This window comes from Lactuca serriola, chromosome 2 (assembly GCF_051521515.1).
Source record: "Lactuca serriola cultivar US96UC23 chromosome 2, Lser_US96UC23_V15, whole genome shotgun sequence".
NCBI lineage: Eukaryota > Viridiplantae > Streptophyta > Magnoliopsida > Asterales > Asteraceae > Lactuca > Lactuca serriola.
In genome coordinates this window covers 162,064,062-162,084,783 of record NC_136409.1, presented here as the reverse complement: position 1 = coordinate 162,084,783, position 20,722 = coordinate 162,064,062, and the positions used below count along the sequence as shown (strand labels likewise).

The 20,722-nt window shown below is 34.6% G+C and overlaps 1 protein-coding gene across 1 annotated transcript; it reads left to right on the top strand.

Annotated features, from left to right (window-relative positions):
* Positions 1–17,801: 17,801 nt before the first annotated feature.
* Positions 17,802–20,722, top strand: LOC145087214 (protein PIN-LIKES 3-like). Its single transcript, XM_079025123.1, has 10 exons — positions 17,802–18,131; positions 18,427–18,506; positions 18,617–18,741; positions 18,808–18,929; positions 19,015–19,179; positions 19,249–19,338; positions 19,425–19,525; positions 19,640–19,692; positions 19,785–19,973; positions 20,059–20,722. The coding sequence occupies exons 1-10, from the start codon at positions 17,997–17,999 to the stop codon at positions 20,181–20,183; spliced, it is 1,185 nt and encodes a 394-aa protein (XP_078881249.1). The 5' UTR covers positions 17,802–17,996; the 3' UTR covers positions 20,184–20,722.

The following is a 20,722-nucleotide window of genomic DNA, read 5'->3' as shown; positions in this document are numbered from 1 at the left end:
ATGGATCACAAACACCAAGAGCAAGAGGATGAAGAATAAGGAGAGAGGAGGCTGCCCAAAACATGTGGAAACCCTAATGGAACTCTTAGCCACGTTTTTGGGGCTTAAGGGTACTATATATACATGTAGGCTATTAGGGTTTTCAACTAGGAAACCCTAATTTGACTTCTTAAGCCCTAAGCAGCCCATGGACCCTTTTAGAATAACCCTTGGACGATTTCTAATGGGTTTCCCTATAGAATTCGTCCAACCTATTATTCCAAGGTAATCCATAGCCCAAATGCAATTATCTTATAATTACAGTTCCAGTCCCTTAAGTTTAATTAATCTCTTTTAGCCACAAAATTAATTATCAATTAATTATTGACTAATATTAATTAAACAATATGATTTCTCATTTAATATATGATTCTCATAATATATTAATAAATCATAATTAATCTTCTCTCTTTATAATTCATCCTATCAAGTTGCTTTGGTGAAGGCAACCCAAAAGGACCATGCACCATCGGGTCAAGTACATACCAAAATACTTATGGACTTAGACACTAATCCAACAGTCTCCCACTTGGATAAGTCTAATAACTATTCTACGTATGACTTCAGATCCTGATCTGCAATCGTAGCTTTCAAAAGCCACTGTCAACTCTGATCTTATCAGATACGCGTCCTTTAGATAAGGGATCATATATTCCTCCATTCTAGATATCATATAGACTGAGACATGGATTTAAATCATTCTCTCTGTCTATGTGTTGTTTCGCGATTTCCGATTTATGACGACTGACAACAGACTACAATTGAACACATCAAATTAGTCTCGGCTTGGCCAAGCGCTTATGTGTCATCACTAAATCATCGATGGGCCCACAGATATCGTTTTCATCCCACTTTGCATAAAAGGAACGGATAAACTTTGATTCAATGCTTGCTTGCACTCACTCACCGAATCACACACAACAATATGTTTTATGACACCAAGTTACTGGTGCGTTTACATATTATCAATCTGTAACCGACTCGCAAGATACAACTCACACATCTCGGTTTCAAGAATATAAGATATTATCCTCTCACCAATCACTCGTGATAAAATCCATGAAGTGATCCAAGTGATCGTGGGTTTAATCCAATGCTCAAACTCATATTCATAAGCACTCATGAATGTTGCAACAAACATTTGCTTATGTCTAATACACTTTAGACAATCCACACACCAATTCATGACAATCTTCATTCATACCTACTTCCAACATATGAACGACTGTGGTCCGTTCGAATAATTTGATTGTTCTGAATCAATTTACTTATTCAGGAAGTCAAAACATGCAAAGTGAAACACAAGAATAATACTAATCCCATATGGCCCCAAACTCTGGGTATAAATAAAACATTGTATCACCATATTGATTACTCATTATTTGTTGTTTCGGGTAATCAACTTCTTACTTGAATTATTACCACACTTGTCCCATGCTCTCAGCATGCACACAATGGTTACCTACGGTCCTTACTTTGTGAAATAGATCAAATGAACACATTTCCAATCATACTCATTTCACAACTCCCAATCCTTATCATAAGTATAAGAATATCAAATTCTTGTTACTTATGCTAGATTCTAAAATTTTATGCAATGATTCTTTCGTAAAGTCATAGCTCAAAATCATCAAGACTTGGCTAATCTCTATCAGAAACAATTCTATAGATATGATGTCTCTCACTCAAAGTACATTCCTTTGAACATCCTTCTTGCATAATAGTTTCTAATCTAGATATAGATTCTCAATATCTAACTCCCAGTATGGAAGCATTTCCATATTTTTCCATACGACAACTTATTCTTAATAGAATCTTATCTATTCATAATAATGTCGATATGGTTCATCCAATACCATACTTCCAACCACTCACAATCGACTAATCCTCAGCGAGCTTTGGATCGTCCTTTGATAATTGTTTAATTATTTTAGTCAAAACCGATTCTTGTCCTTTTTCCCTCAAAATGCGCTAGACATTTGGAAAATTTTAGAATGGTCAAATATTATAGCATTTGCAATCGATCCTATACCCGAAGCGTATGGGACATGATGCATAATGTCATACATGAAGATCTGATACTTTATCAATCTTCTGCCATAATATTTTATGTGTCATGTTCTCACAATTCGAACTATGCCATAATCATAGTCGAAATTTGAGAACACGCTATGTATCCTTGACTAAATTTATTAACATTCCACAACCTAAGCCTTTAGATTTGAAATGAAGCATAATATTCTCTCCCTTAATTATAGCAAAACAACTATTTAACTCTTACGACTTTGCAAAGTATAACTCTTGTTTTCTATAATTAATATTGCTAACTTGCAATACTTGCCTTAATAATCATACAAGCACAACATTTATGCTCCCACTATCATGATGATTATTGTCATATAAGCATAACACTTATGCTCCCACTAGCTTTGACATGTATTCAGAAAACAACTAAACTTCCAGAAAACAATACTTATTTAATTTTCTAAGTTCATATTTCTAATACCTAATGCTTTGATAATCCTTTATCTAAGCTTCTTAAACTTATACACCTTTTCCTTAGATAGCTCATATGTGTGTCTAAACAATTCAGACTAATTGTCAAATCTCACAATTCGAATTATGGAAAGGGATACCGTAACCATAACCAAATTCGAGAATACAATTTCACAATCACTATCTTCTTAAAATCTCTCTTATTGAAAGCATTTCCTCATAGCCATTTTCATGAAGTAGGGAATCTTATGACACTTTGATTTTAATGGTGTATGTGTTCATATCCATGCGAATTTGTCAAAACCAAAGTTTGCGACAAACCCAAACTCATACGGACCGAACCTTCTCAATCTTGATTTCTTGCCTTATGCTAACGTGGCTGCCCACCATGTCTTCCAAGTAGTTAAGCAGCTCATCCTTTCTTATCACTGTACTTTTCATTGATCAAGGTCCTTGCCTTTTATGCATTCAAATGAGAACTCATAGAACTCACATGCATAATTAACTCAATTGGAACCGCACAGAAACAAGATAGTGTCAACACGATAGGTTGTAAACCTCAAGTCGTGTGCTAGTGATGATCGATAAGGTTTATTCTTGATTTATTCTTGAAACCGTTCAAGACCATTGAGACTCCCACTGACTCCTTGACATATAAGATTCTTTTGTCAATAAACATTTCTTGACAAACAAATATTCAAGAGTTAGCGTAGCTTTTATCAAGACAAAACACTTCACAAAATTGGTCCTAGTTGGTCTTTGTCTTATCCAAGACATCACAACTTTCCACATTTGATGAATGTTATAAACCTTCTTAAGACACTTCACTCAATGTCACAATCTTAACTCTAAGACTTGTTTTTGGAACGAAGTATGATTGACTTCTTTATTTAACCATTTTTTCAATTCTTGATTCCTCTTCTCAGGCATACAATTGTACTAAGACTCATTTAGAGGATCAATTGAGATATGGTTCTTAATCATTAAGACCTATCATAAAACATAATAAAAGGTACTCTCCCTTCTTCTTAGAATAGAAAAACTTTTATCTTTCTGCCTACTTGATTCTTCTTTATTCGTTCTGCTATTGATTGAAACTCTTTCAATCAACTAAGAATTACACTTAATCTCATAAGTATAATCATATTTACTTAACCTTAGTAAATCATGACGAATATCTTTGTTACTCTTGTGGTGGACTTGATCAACACACAACCTTGTGTGCTTGATCTCCTAGTCCTTCACTTGACACTTTGTCAAAGAATTAGTCTAATTTCCATATATGAAATTTCTCATTCATCATGCAACCAAGTTGTATGATTCCAAGTTTCTGTCCAATTGAAACTTGGGTGATGAGAAACTTTCCCCATTTGGTAAATTCTTGACCTTTCCACATAATTAAGAATCAAATCCATTATTGCTAATAATAGAAACTTACAAACATCAATTTTTCATATACGCCATTGCAAGGATAAATAAATAATATAAAATCAAAATTTATTTTATTGCGGAAAAAATTTGTCCTTACAATGCAATTTAATTGAAAAATTATGTTAATACATATTTCTTAGCAATCTTATTCTAACTCCAAGTAGTAGCTCAAGATTCTAATCTTCAAGTAATGCGATCGAAATCCATTTCTTCACGATTAGATTCCGCTCACTTCTTCCCTTAAGCTTCCTCTCTTTTCTTTGATCCTACCAAACATCGAAATGCATTCTTATCACATCATGTATTAAGAATCTAGAATAGGAACTTAAAAGAGTTAGTTAATGGAATTTACCTAAAGTAGAGCCATATGTTTTGACTCTCCCATCTCTTAGATCTCTTAGGTAAATAAGGCAGCTTCGTCTCCAATGCCCCTTCTCTTGGCAATAAAAGCAAATTGACTCTTTTGGAACAGCACACGGAACTACTTCTGACTTTTCCTTTCTCTTATGATCAAACTTTTCGATCATGGCATGCCTTTCGTTGCCATTGGCTATATCCATATAGGTCTGGAAGGCAGATCCACCAATCAACTCTGCTTTTCTAGTGCGCCAAATCATTGCTGATTCAACAGCAATAAGCATATAGGTGAGATTAATGAGGGTTACGTCGTGGTTCATCACACAATACTCTCTTACGAACTCACTATATTGAGTCAGGAAGTGATTGAAGAACCTAGTCAATAGCCAACTCCTCACAGACAACAGATCCCAACATTCTTAATCTATCAATGTGTGACTTCATCTCTAGGATGTGTGCACACACTGACTTTCCTTCTTCATGTTTACTTACCAAAAGGGCTTGAGTGAGTTTGAACTTTTCAATCTTTTGAACTTGTGGGTTAGGGAGAATAATAGGAGGAGGTTGAGGAAGTGAAGCATGATCTCGTGTTCCTCGATCGAATCGTGGAATATCATCTTCATGTGAAAGGCTTGTTCCACGGGATTTAGGAAGACCACAGTTGTCATACTTTGACATCTACAAAACGGGAGAAAAATTAAATTCAAGTTATTTGATTGATTGAGTCCTTAATAAATCACCCAAATGAGATATTAAGGATAGGACCCAACACAATACTCTACAACCTAGAAAAGGGATGTCGTAATCTAGTTGCAGAATATTTGAAGGTAAGTGAATGACGATTCACTAATTTCCACCATGAAAAACGAAAAAAAAAATTCATTTTTAAATCTATTGAAAATTCCTAGATCTTTTGAGATTCATTGAACTTTTCAATGGCATGTTTAGATCTCGATATGCCCCTCTAGTTTGTGACTGGGATACCGAGGATCACAAAGCGGGTGTGAATAACCATGCAGACTTACATGGTGCCCCTACATGTTACAGTCACCTATTCGATGTGCCAGTTAACCACACACGCTCCACCGAACTATGACAAACATTGAGTCACCCTTTTCTACCTTTGCTTAGAACCATTTAGTGTGCCGGTTAACCACACACGCTCCACTAATGTCTTTGCAAGGGCACAAAGTGTAATTTCATGGAATTGCATCAATTCACTTTTGCCTAAAGTAACTCAAATTGGGAATTTGTAAAAGCATTTGGTTACTTTTGTACTTCATTATACTTATAATGGAAGGTTTCTGTCCTATCCTACCCGTTCGGATAACGACCCTCCACTATTCAAGAGTGCGGTGGGTAAGAGTGGATACCCATTCAATCGCCATTTTATAGGTAATTTCCTTAAACACCCCTTATAGACCAGTTTCGTGAATAAGGCCTACTAACGGTAAAACTGACTTTTACTCATACATATATATTAGACTTTTAATGTTATATATAGTATAGGGTGTATTTTACACTTTTAAAATACTAGGTGTTCTAATTTAATAAATTATACTTTTAATTTAATTAAATGTAAACCAAAACTTTATGGGTTTATTAAGTCTCTTTTAATTATACACTTTAATCAATTAATAGAACCATAAGGGCGTGAGTTGAACTTTTCAAAACAATACTAGGGTTTTAGAATTTAACATTTCTAAATTAAACTATTAATCAACTTTTAAATTCCAAAACTTGAGGGCAAGTTTTGAAACATTTCAAAACATTAGGGTTTAACTTATTTAAATTTCAAAACAAAAACTTTTAAGTTCAAATTTAAACTATAAAACCTAAAGGGATTAATTTGAAACTTTTCCAAACTTTATCAAGAATATTCTAGATCACATAATTGAAATAAGGCAATTAACAATTAATTGGTAGTTATCTAATTAGATCTAGTTCAAATTCTTGCAAGATAATGATCAAATAATTCAGATAATTTAACATTTATCAAATAAGGTAACAATTATCTAATTAGATGACCAAAATCTTTTATTTTGACAAAGATAATCATAAGGAATCAATAAAATTCGAATTTTGTTAGTTTTAAACAATTATGGCAATTATCCTAAGTCAAAATAGGTAAAAATCCCGAAAATCCGCCTGTCTGACAGCTAAACTCGTCGAGTCCCCTTATGGACTCGCCGAGTTCACCCTACTCAACGAGTCCACATTGGAACTCGACGAGTTTGTCTGGCAGATGGCCAAAAACACGATCTTGCAACATGAATGAATGTACTAAGCATTAATACAATAGAAACCAATCAAGGCTCTGATATCACTGATGGGTTTTTAGCCATAAGAACATCTTATGTGCTCATGCAACCCTAATGCTTGGATCTAGGTTTCTCTATTGTACATACAATTCATCCAAGACTTTAAACCCTAGTTCTAGCATACAATTAATCATATTAACATGTGAAAGGGTTTTTAGATCTTACCTTGATTGTTATGTAGCAATAACAATCTCAAATCCTCCTTGTAATGACTTTAGAAAGCTTAGAGTCACAAGTGTCACTCCTCTAATGGTTCACAAACACCAAGAGCAAGAGGATGAATAATAAGGAGAGAGGAGGCTGCCCAAAACGTGTGGAAACCCTAGTGGAACTCTTAGCCACGTTTTTGGGGCTTAAGGGTACTATATATACATGTAGGCTATTAGGGTTTTCAACTAGGAAATCCTAATTTGACTACTTAAGCCCTAAGCAGCCCATGGACCCTTTTAGAATAACCCTTGGACAATTTTTAATGGGTTTCCCTACAGAATTCGCCCAACCTATTATTCCAAGGTAATCCATAGCCCAAACGCAATTATCTTATAATTACAGTTCCAGTCCCTTAAGTTTAATTAATATCTTTTAGCCACAAAATTAATTATCAATTAATTCTTGACTAATATTAATTAAACAATATGATTTTTCCTTTAATATATTATTCTCATAATATATTAATAAATCATAATTAATATTCTCTCTCCATAATTCATCCTATCAAGTTGCTTTGGTGAAGGCAACCCAAAAGGACCATGCACCATCGGGTCAAGTACATACCAAAATACTTATGGACTTAGACAATAATCCAACAGTCTCCCACTTGGATAAGTCTAATAACTATTCTGCATATGACTTCAGATCCCAATCTGCAATCATAGCTTTCAAAAGCCGCTGTCAACTATGATCTTATCATATATACGTCCTATAGATAAAGGATCATATATTCCTCCATTCTAGATATTGTATAGACTGAGACATGGATTTAAATCATTCTCTCTGTCTATGTGTTGTTTCCCGATTTCCGATTTATGACGACTGACAACAGACTACAATTGAACACATCAAATTAGTCTCGGCTTGGCCAAGCGCTTATGTGTCATCACTAAATCATCGAGGGGCCCACAGATATCGCTTTCATCCCACTTTGCATAAAAGGAACGGATAAACTTTGATTCAATGCTTGCTTGCACTCACTCACCGAATCACACACAACAATATGTTTTATGACACCAAGTTACTGGTGCGTTTACATATTATCAATCTGTAACCGACTCGCAAGATACAACTCACACATCTCGGTTTCAAGAATATAAGATATTATCCTCTCACCAATCACTCGTGATAAAATCCATGAAGTGATTCAAGTGATCGTGGGTTTAATCCAATGCTCAAACTAATATTCATAAGCACTCATGAACGTTGCAGCAAACATTTGCTTATGTCTAATACACTTTAGACAATCCACACACCAATTCATGACAATCTTCATTCATACCTACTTCCAACATATGAACGATTGTGGTCCGTTCGAATAATTTGATTGTTCTGAATCAATTTACTTATTCAGGAAGTCAAAACATGCAAAGTGAAACACAAGAATAATACTAATCCCATATGGCCCCAAACTCTGGGTATAAATAAAACATTTTATCATCATATTGATTACTCATTATTTGTTGTTTCGGGTAATCAACTTCTTACTTGAATTATTACCACACTTGTCCCATGCTCTCAGCATGCACACAATGGTTACCTACGGTCCTTACTTTGTGAAATAGATCAAATGAACACATTTCCAATCATACTCATTTCACAACTCCCAATCCTTATCATAAGTATAAGAATATCAAATTCTTGTTACTTATGCTAGATTCTAAAATTTTATGCAATGATTCTTTCGTAAAGTCATAGCTCAAAATCATCAAGACTTGGCTAATCTCTATCAGAAACAATTCTATAGATATGATGTCTCTCACTCAAAGTACATTCCTTTGAACATCCTTCTTGCATAATAGTTTCTAATCTAGATATAGATTCTCAATATCTAACTCCCAGTATGGAAGCATTTCCATATTTTTCCATACGACAACTTATTCTTAATAGAATCTTATCTATTCATAATAATGTCGATATGGTCCATCCAATACCATACTTCCAACTACTCACAATCGACTAATCCTAAGCGAGCTTTGGATCGTCCTTTGATAGTTGTTTAATTACTTTAGTCAAAACCGATTCTTGTCCTTTTTCCCTCAAAATGCGCTAGACATTTGGAAAATTTTAGAATGGTCAAATATTATAGCATTTGCAATCGATCCTATACCCGAAGCATATGGGACACGATGCATAATGTCTTACATGAAGATCTGATACTTTATCAATCTTCTGCCATAATATTTTATGTGCCATGTTCTCACAATTCGAACTATGCCATAATCATAGTCGGAATTTGAGAACACACTATGTATCCTTGACTAAATTTATTAACATTCCACAACCTAATCCTTTAGATTTGAAATGAAGCATAATATTCTCTCCCTTAATTATAGCAAAACAATTATTTAACGCTTACGACTTTGCAAAGTATAACTCTTGTTTTCTATAATTAATATTGCTAACTTGCAATACTTGCCTTAATAATCATACAAGCACAACATTTATGCTCCCACTATCATGATGATTATTTTCATATAAGCATAACACTTATGCTCCCACTAGCTTTGACATATATTCAGAAAACAACTAAACTTCCAGAAAACAATACTTATTTAATTTTTTAAGTTCATATTTCTAATACCTAATGCTTTGATAATCCTTTATCTAAGCTTCTTAAACTTATACACCTTTTCCTTAGATAGCTCATATGTGTGTCTAAACAATTCAGACTAATTGCCAAATCTCATAATTCGAATTATGGTAAGGGATACCGTAACCATAACCGAATTCGAGAATACAATTTCACAATCACTATCTTCTTAAAATCTCTCTTAGTGAAAGCATTTCCTCACAATCATTTTCATGAAGGATGGAATCTTATGACACTTAGATTTTAATGGTGTATGTGTTCATATCCATGCGAATTTGTCAAAACCAAACTTTGCGACAAACCCAAACTCATGTGGACCGAACCTTCTCAATCTTGATTTCTTGCCTTATGGTAACACGGCTGCCCACCATGTCTTCCAAGTAGTTAAGTAGCTCATCCTTTCTTATCAATGTACTTTTCATTGAATACCCCCCAGAAATCTCAAAGAGCTCAATATTCTCGAGCACTTTGCATTAATCCACTATTAGTCCTTTGTGACTTTATCAGATGACGAAGAACAAAATATCAACTATCCAAATGGGTACCCAACCAATTCTACGACCTACTTGCACTAGAGTAATTCCCATGCGAAGATGCAACTGACCACACTTCAAAGATATGAACTTGACAATTACCGATCTTACACCCACGATCAAACCAATTCCTCATTGCCCCGTATTCCCGAATGACTCATACAATTCCTGAATTCAAACCCAACATGCCCACCTTGAGGATTCCTTGAGTTCTTATGTTGGCAACTAAAAACCATAACCCTTGCCCTAAACTATCAAATCTGCATTCCAACTCCCACTCTTGATGAATTAATGAATCCTACTCGACTGCAACTTGAGCGAATATAAAACTGTTGGGTTTTGAGCACTATAACATCCCTATGGTGCACATACAACCCTAATGCTTTGGATCTAAGTTTTCTCTAATTATACATGGAATTTCATTTTTCCAAAGCATGAAACCTAACTAGCACACAACTATGATAATTAAAACATAAAAACTAGTTAGATGATTACCTCTTTGTTGTAGCTTCTTCTTAGAATGCACATGTGTCGATTTTAGGGCTTAGGGGGTTACATATATAGTGTAGAATTACAAATGTCATTTGTAAACCCTAATCCATTCACTTAGGCTCTTGATCCAATAATTCATTTGGACTAACACTTCATGAACTTTCACATAAGTTTAGCCCATCACTAATCAATCATGGATCATTAGCCCAAACTATATATATCATTGATTTACATAATCAGTCCCCGTTAATTTAATTAGTCTCTTTTGATCACTAAATTAATTCCAAATTATTTTTTGATCAATACCAATTAAATAATATGATTTCTCAATTAACATATTATATTTATAATATATTAATAAATCAGAAATAACCTCTTTCTCAAATATCCATCCTATCAAATTGCTTCGGTGAAGGCAACCTAAATGGACCATGCTACTATCGGGTCAAGTACAAATACCAATTATAGTTATGGGCTTAGACACCTAATCCAACAAAAACTCCCCTAACATTTCCAATGACCAAACAACTCATGCAACTGACACCAGCATCTTCCTGCTACTGCTCCTCTCCCAGCAACGATAGTGTTTGAGCCTAACAATTCTTCCATAAGCAATTGTCACTCCTACCAAAACAAATACTAAAATCAATGAACCCTGGCGAGACTGGAGAACTAGCCCACTGAATCCTAACTATAGACTTCCACACAATACCCCCGAATTAATCTTCACCAAAAACCAGAATAACGACCGAACACATTGGAACCCGTTACACGAGATACAACCCCTCAATAACCCACTAATGATTTACGACATACAACAGTCATAAAACAATTCTCGAAGATATAACCCAACAATAACAGAGAATTAATCCAACGATAACGCTTACTCAAACCAATATAATATTCCATGCGACATATATACTAATGACAACCGAAGAAAAAGCAAAAGACAACATACCTACAATATCACATGTTGGAGCATTGGCCTCCCCCTGTCTGACACTGAAATGACTGGCTCCTTTCTGTTGGGGCTTATGCCCTATCCTCATGAATATCAAAGATCCTTAAAATAGTCGAAGTAGGTGTACTCACTGCTCCTCCCCTCCTCATCGTACATACGGCCCTCTTGTGGCCCACTTGGTTGTAGAGAAAACATAACGAGCTTGCCCCATGAGGATAACCTCTATTGACATGATCAATCCTGCTACACTTGTAGCACTCCATACCCCTGGAACGTCAAGCTCCATCGTGTAATTTCCTGCATGAGCTGCACTGACCCCGACCCTGTTGGCTTCTCAAACGATGATCAGAAGTCTTGGGTCTCTTCCCGGGACCCTCCACAACTTGCACCTGATCCGGCCCCAAATCGATCTCCCGCACTTGGGCTCTAGAAATCATATCATTCAGGGTCTTGTACCCTGAAATATTCACAAACTCTCTGATATCATCCTGTAGCATATCATGATACATCACCTTCTTCATTTCCTCATATGCTGCATATTGTGGAACCAATAAACCCTCTCTCGGAGTTTGACAGTGATCTTTGCCACAATCTTAGTAGTCTGGTGGAGATCCTGAAACTCTCACGCCAACTACTATACCTCAATCACCGGTGCAAACCCAGCTTGGAACCTAGTCGAGAAATCATCCCAAGACATGGAATCAACTGCTTTATCACCAACCTCACGTCCTTCCTTCTCCCACCAATCCTGTGCCCCGTCCTTCAATAGGCAGGAAGAATATCTAACCTCTGCTTCCTCAGGGCAGAAACTCATCCTAAATGTGTTAACCATATCTGCTAACCACCCCTACTAGTAACAAGGTCCCTCTCCCCATAGAATGTAGGAGCTCTGCACACACGGAACTCACGGAAAGAAAGAGTGTGAGCTCCATTGATGGCCGTAACCTCAGCACGGATCGAGCCCAAGCGCTCATCCAAGATCTCCAAAATTCTCTCCTTGACCGAACCAAAGATCACAGGAGTCTGCTCTAAAACACCACAGTTAATCTCTGACGAGATGAACTCTCGCATCTGCTCACTAATCGGCTCAGTACCTGCACTTGAACCGGAACCAAAACCATACTCTCTTTCCTGGGTGCTCATCACTAAACTAAAATACAACCTACAAATGATCAGAACATACCTAATAATTCTCTTCCCATAAGCTTCCTAGATTCTCCAAGACTCTCCCTGATTTGAGTATGGATCCTGTGCTTTCAATAGTACAGGCCCAATACTACCTTCCCCACCTATCCATACTTTTCTCAAGAATCATCATGAATCCTCTAAGTCACCTTCTCAAACTGGTGCACCCAAAAACTCACTAAACAACGCAACAAAACCCACTGAAGCAATCCCTAGGCTTTCCTAGATTCCCCGACCTCACCTTGCCATCAGTTGCCGAAGAACTCCTCATAATGCCAGTCACCCACCTCATGAATACATGCATATTCACTTAGTAGCTAACTCCCATTACCTAAGAGTTCCACAAAGCACAAAGCAAGCAACATTCGAGCAGTAACACTCCAATCCATAGAATGATCATAGAACATTCAGCCCACACCACAACTCATAATAGAGATTTCCACCCTTATTGTCGGGTGCCTTATGCATGCAAATTATATACAGAACAAGATCAAATAGATTGTTGAATAAAATAATCTACCCTATAACCACAACCAGACAAGGAACATAAAATAAGGCCAATCAATTATTCTAGGGCTATAAGATCCTAATCGTATACAATTTTCAAAACATACACTTAGCAATTACTGATTCCAATATATATCCCTATTCCAGCATAGCATCCAATACTCCCAAGGCGACAAGGAATGATATTGCCATATTTATACATAGTTTTAGGCAATATTGATCTACATTTTACTTACTATTTTGGTTATTTACACAGAATTATGGTACTTATAAGGATAAATTGTTATGTGCAGCCAAATAGAAGTATTTTCGAAGAAAGGGACCAGAAGTGACAATACTTGGAACTTTGGGGGGATTGAAGAAAAAAAGAACGGAAATAACCCAAAAGACGTACTCACGACGTGAACAGTTCATGGTTCACGACGTGAGTAGAGAGTTTTAGGAGATAAGCATCAGGGTGAAGGAATCCTTGCCGAACACGATTATCTCGAGTTCACGACGTGAGACTTACATTCTCACGACGTGAACGGGAAATTTCAAGATATTATAAATACCTTTCCCCATTACGATTTGGGAGACTTTTGGCTGAAGGAAGAGGTTCCAGAGGACGATTTACAACAGAAGTAAGGTTCTGGAAGAAGGGTTATCAACACCAAAAGAGTGAAGGTCCATAATTAGTTTACTTGTTTGATACTTATGAACATGTTTTCTTATTTGAGTTGTGTTTATGTGTTAGTTGCTATTATGAGCAGCTGAATCTAGCTACTCTTGTCTAGCTAGATGAAGCTTCTAACTTATGAATAGCATAATTTTATATGGATTTATTTAGTTGGTGATTTGCTTGTGTTTGATTTATTGCTACCTAGCATGCTTATGTTTGTTGCTTTAGTTGCTTAAATTCATGTTAGGTGCAGCTTAGTGACCATTAACTGCATGAACTTGATAACCTAGTAATTTAGTGAACATTGAATTGCTAAAGCTAGGATCAGCCAAAATCTTAGTTAGGAATTGAAGTAATTAATTTTGATGTGCTAGAGAACATAGATTATGACCATAATTGTGTTTGCATGATAAATCCTACATAGCATATTCATAAACATAATTGGTTATGTGTTTAATTGTGTGTGACCATACATAGTTTTACATGAATTAATTAACAATTGGTAAATTTAGACTTAAATTACTAATATAATAACAACCAACTTAATAATCCATAATCATTAGCTAGCCATAAGGACGAAGTGGATTCAAACTAGATAAGAGTATTTTTAATTATTGATTGAATTTGAGTTAAGTTAGTCTGATCTTGCAAAATCAGATAACAACCCTTTTTAGCTTGTTAATAATTAGATTAATTTAGTAGTAAATAGATTAATTAATAACACCGTTCCCTGTGATCGACACCCAACTTACCCAAACTATATTGTAATCTGACTAGGTACACTGCTTACAAGTACATAGTTAGTCTAAGTTTGTTAGGTTATAAATATTAAAATTAGTGGGTACTTCCGTGCACATCAAGGAATCACATATCAGGCCAATTTATCACTGACTAATCAGCACCAACATGCGAGTCTACCAGTTCATACAATAGACATACAAAGGCATCTCTCCTAGCATTCTATTATGCAAAAGGTAGGAGGATATTTAATTTCTCTTACTTAAAATCGCACATGGCTCTTTTTCTCCTGACCAACAACACCCATTACCAATCACTAAAGATTGGGAAATTGACTTGCAACTGAGTTCTATAATAGCTCATTGTTGGGTTTCTGAGGCTAATCAGTCGGTTCTAGAATTGTTGGTCTCTTGGTGTAATCACCCAGTAGAGGAGGCTACCTGGGAATCCTATGATCTGTTGGCAGAACAATTTCCTACATTCCGCCTTGAGGACAAGCCATTTTATCGGAGGGAAGTAATGATAAAGGCCTAATTAAAGTATATGAGAGAAGAAAGAAACATGTCATAACTACAAAATATGGGCCAACTAAATTTTGTTCTTGGGCTTAAGTTGGATCCACTTGGTCAGGAAGTTAGCGGTAATTTGAAAATGTGGAGAGGAGTTACTATGCCTAATTGTTAGCATGAAGATGAAAGGATGAGGAGCTATTAAATGTCATGGGTTAATAAAAGCATGCTTTTCTCATTCTAGTTTTTCATTATCAATTGGAGACATTGCCCCTCTCAAATCGGGCTACTTATTTCAGTTCCAATCAAAATTGTCTACTTAAATTTTAGATCTTATCAGAATGAATTGAGGACTTGATAGTGAAGAACCGTTGATTAGGTCAATATAAAACTCTTTTGGATGATTTTTATTTAGTGCTATTGATTCTTGTAGTTAGAGCATACATTGGCGTTCTTTATATTTTTAGTCTATAGCTAATTAGCTTGGTGAACTTTGAGATGGTCTACGAACAAGGTTTTTTTGTTAAATCTGAATCTTGATTTTGATTTTTTTGAGTATTCAGATTTCAATAAGGATATGTATATGTTTTATGATTTTTAATTCAGATTTTATGTAGCTCATCGTTGGAAAGATCGTTGTCCGAAGTGGCAGTGGAGGAGTCTGGAAACAAAGAGAAGAATGGATGGGGTGGGTATATGTGTTTATGGTATGGGTATGTAGGGTGGGGGTACTTTTCTTTTGTGTAAAAATCTTTTAAAATAAAATATAAAAGACATAAAAATTATTTTATATGGGTCAATAGTCAACCAGAAACTGAAACCACCAAAACTTATGTGTAATGAAAAGAGTTATGGATAAAACAACTTATCTACCCTAATAAATAAGAATTTTTTTTGTCACTTGTCTTCTTCTTATTCAATATGTCACATGGCTTTTTCTCATTTTTTCTATTTTTCTTTTTTTCACATGGCATTTTGTGGTTTTTTTTGCATTTTAAAAACATTTATTACACATGTAAATAAGGAAAATTAGACAATAAATCATGAATTCATATCAACATTAATTGGGCAATAAATCAAGAATTATTATCAACATTAATTAGTCTTTTCTACTTTCTCCCCTTTAAACGTAAATCCTATGAACTAATTAACATTTTTTGGCATTAAGAACACATAACTCATCTTGGAGGCTTTCACGAGACTGGTGATTTTGTAAGTTATAAGGAGATTATTAATATGGAAAGCTTATGTTACAAATAAAATATTTAATTAAAAAATAAAAGGAAAATATCCAATCATATGACATTCAATTAATGTCTTTATATGAAAGTTATTATGATAATTAATATTTTTAATATGTATGTTTTTTTTGTGTAATTTCAAGATAAAGGAAGTAATATAATTTGTTTTTTGTTCTTTTGTTATGGAGACGTATTTTTACTTATATGTACTATTATACTGTTGTTTGCTCAAAATTTTAAATTATTTTATTTATTAAAATTTCCGTCTTTCAAAAAAACCATATAGTACTTTAATTTATATAATCAACATTCGTTTATTTTGAAATAATATAGAAACCATACTTTTATTTCAAGAATATATCAGACATATTCATATAAAATGATTACTGTCACATTTCAAAGAAAATAATTCATTAACGATATGTTTTGCATTGAAAATAAACCAAAGTCAATGACAGTCTTCAAAAAAGATGAGATTGTTTTTTAGAAAGTTGTGATTCAAGACACTTCTTTAAAATATGTCGATTATTTTTTTTATTAGTATTGATCGGAAGTATCTACTTATTTATCATTGCAACCGTATTTATTTCAAAATTTTATTTTAAAAATGTTTAATATTTTAAATCTTTATATTTAATTTTTTTTAATCAACCCGTGTAATACACGGGTCTCACACTTAGTCTTTACTATCTTATAAAACAAATCCCACTATTTCTAAAAATAGATTGAATAAAATAATAATTTTTTTAAGACGTTCAAATCATTAAGTTAATTATACAACTAATCACTAATAAAATAATATTAAAATTTAAACAAACTCCTATAAATTTTCTCTTCCAAGGTTTTGGTCATTTCATGAATTTTCTTTATTTTTAATATGACATGTTTCCTAACACAAACTAATGATTGATTTGAAAATAATCATTCTCCATCGAAAAGAAATTAATTGTCGAAACAAATTATTTGTCGCTCACTGCTTTGCGCGGATAAATGACTAGTGTCTAATGAAAAGAGTTATCAATAATACATACGAAATCTGAGAAACCACACGAACAATTTATATAAATTATTATTATTATTATTATTATTATTATTATTATTATTAAGCTATACATACTCATTATACTGATTCTATCTCTCTGTAAGTTTTCCGAACGTAAAACACAAAAATAATAATAAGCAAAGCCTAAGAAAATTCAGCTATACTTTTTTCAATTTCAAAAATATTATTACTTAAGTTGATAATAGGATTCAATAGTATTTTTTATTGACCAAGAAACGTGGAGCCCTAAAATGGTTGACACTACGAATGTCATTGTCAGATTAAACCCACATGCATGTGATAGACGTGGAGCGGTCGTGTTCATTAAACTACACGTAACCGATCCTTCTTTTGCCTACCAAACTTGTTTTGGTCAAATGTTTGAATTTTCGAAGAGTGGTATCTTCCTTTTTGCTACCAAACTGGTTTTGTCAAAGATCTGAATTTCGGAAAGATATTATATAGCTCCTTTTTTTTAAAATATATCGAAGATCTAATGGTATCTTCTCGTCTTGTTGCTGTTGTATTTTTATGGTGATTGTCCCTACTGCTTCAGTTTATATATATAGTCTTCCCCATTTCTTGTTGTCTTTTCTATATATATACTAGTAGCACGCTTCACAATCTTAGAAGCAGTTCGATTGTTTCTTGAGATTTCTGGAAACAGTTTTGTTTAACAGATGGGGTTTCTGGATCTGTTTTCTGCTGCTTCTACGCCTATTCTCAAAGTTCTGATAATTACTGCACTTGGCTCAATTCTTGCTTTGGATTCTGTTGATATTTTGGGACAAACTGCAAGGAAGCACGTCAATAATGTAAGCTTTTCCCTTTGTTATTACGAATGCTTACGATGATAATTTTCACTCGGTTATTCAAGTTACTCATCGTCATTGTGCGCATAGTTGACTTGTAACTTACTAATGGTCAAATGCTTAGCTTGAATTCCAGACTACCCATGGATGTTACTAATTATGGTTCGAAAGATTTGTCAAATTCGATTGATGTTCTACTTTTGCTGATTATGAACTCATATTCGTGGGTTCAAATTTAAATGCACATGTTCAAGAAAATTTTCAATTTGATTAAAGATTCGATTTTGTATGTTATCAGGGTGTGTTCTTTGTGTCTAATCCAGCACTCGTGGCTAGCAATCTTGCTCAAACAATCACTCTCGAAAGCATCATTTCAATGTAAGTTTTATTTATAGAGTTCTACGTTCTCTGTTTTTCATTTGATTTTCTCTGCTGTTGTTGTCTTTAAAAATGTTTTTCAATTTGATTAACTGTTAAAAACAATGCAGGTGGTTTATGCCTGTCAATATTCTTATTACATTCATATTAGGGGCTGCACTTGGATGGCTGCTTTTGATCATCACAAGACCACCTGAACATCTCAAGGGCCTCATCTTAGGGACCTGTTCAGCAGGTAAATTACCTAAAATACCCTCCTATAAGCTGAATAAAAATTTAAAATTTTGATTTTGAATTACAGGAAACCTGGGAAATTTGCTTTTGATTATCGTCCCAGCTGTATGCAAAGAGAAAGGAAGTCCCTTTGGTGATCCTGATGTTTGTCATGGGTATGCCATGGCGTATGCTTCACTATCTATGGCAGTATGTACTTAATTCTATGGATAATTAGCTTTTCAAACTCGTTAAATTGCCATATTTATATGTTGTAAACAATGTGTTTCATTAGATGGGATCTTTATTTGTTTGGACTTTCGTGTACAACCTACTTCGGGTATTCTCCCAAGATTCTGGTAACAATGTTGTCACAGAAGCAGTAACTGAGCAAGAGGATTTGACTGAAAGCTTGATTCCATTATCTTCATCTACTTTCAACATCAAGAAAAAAACGAAGGTATTGTTTCGCTTTCATTCATGACTGAAGAATATACTTACAAGTTTGACCTTAAATGTCATGCATCAGGTGATGTTATATACAGTGAAGCAACATTTGGGGAACTTTTCAAGAAGGATTAACTTGAAGTCGTTGTTGGCACCTTCAACCACAGCAGCGGTATGCTACTTTTGCCAACCCCTACATGCGTATTATTTAACCTGAAACGTAATACATTGCATAACAATTTTTCTATTATTGTAAAGATTGTAGGCCTCGTTGTTGGAATGGTAGGGCCAATGCGTAGGCTACTAATAGGCACAGATGCTCCTCTTCATGTGATCCAAGATTCTGCATCCTTAGTAGGGTATGATCCTTTTTAGCATGTGTAGATTTTTTGGTTTGTAGATCCTGTTATGAAATGGGACCCACATCGAAAGAAACTAGTCTAACATTAATGGATCCTATTCCCATGTCACAGAGACGCTGCAATCCCGACTATGACATTGATTTTGGGTGCTAACCTCTTACGAGGTAACTAAACTTAGATTAGTTATAAATCGAGTTTTTTTATGTATTCAATTGCTTGAAATTAGTGTTTAGTAGACATAATTTGCATTTTGTAGGTTTGAAGGGATCATCTCGTGTCTCGTTACCAATTGTGTTTGGAATCGTAGCAGTTCGGTTAGTTTTGTTGCCACTTGTTGGCATTTTAATCGTGAAAGGAGCGATTTACTTGGGCTTAGTGCATCCAGATCCTCTTTATGTCTATGTTCTTTTACTACAGTTTGCGGTTCCACCATCCATGAACATTGGTATGAGAGTAGAAGTTGTGAAATTTGTTAGACATGTTCATCTTGGATTTTTTATGACAAGTTGTGAAATTTGTTGATATTATAGGTACGATAACACAATTATTTGGAGCTGGTGAAAGTGAATGTTCGGTGATTATGATGTGGTCGTATGGTTTGGCGTCGGTCTCACTTACCGTTTGGTCGATGTTCTTCATGTGGCTCGTGGCTTGATTTGTTTCGGTTCAACAACTCAAACATAGAAATATCAAAGAGCTGCACGAAGCAATGCAATTGCGTGCATTACACCAAATCCAGTCAAAATACAGAATCTTTGATTATTTTTTTAATGGTCAATAAAATAGCTCGACTTGGAGTTCGTAAGGCTCAATTCGAATTCTTTTTTAGGTCTCTTTAACCCCATGTTATATGTAAAGCTATCTATGTAATTAAGGGTGGAAAATTTGCAAACTTTTGTCAAGTTATTGGGGCTCAATCACACTTGAGCTCGTTTCGGTTAGATTTTGTCAAGCTCCTTAAGCATGTTTGTTTAAATGAGCAACATTTAGTGAAAACTTTCAAACTATTCGAGCTCCATTGAGCTCAAATTTTGTTGGAATTTTTGTTAGTGGGCTTTATTTTGTATTGGGTTTTATATTAGCCCATTAGCTAGGAAACTCTAATTAGTTGGTCTATAAATTATGTTTTTTTCATTTATTGTATCTAGTACTTTTCATTTGATAATAATACGAAACCCAAACCGTTCTATGTTT

What these genes read in the sequence shown, in the direction of transcription:
- LOC145087214 (XM_079025123.1), top strand. Translation starts at nt 17,997, where the DNA reads ATGGGGTTTCTGGATCTGTTTTCTGCTGCTTCTACGCCTATTCTCAAA. An exon ending in ACATCAAGAAAAAAACGAAG is followed by an intron (nt 19,180 to 19,248) that starts GTATTGTTTCGC and finishes GTCATGCATCAG; the next exon opens with GTGATGTTATATACAGTGAA. An exon ending in CACCTTCAACCACAGCAGCG is followed by an intron (nt 19,339 to 19,424) that starts GTATGCTACTTT and finishes ATTATTGTAAAG; the next exon opens with ATTGTAGGCCTCGTTGTTGG.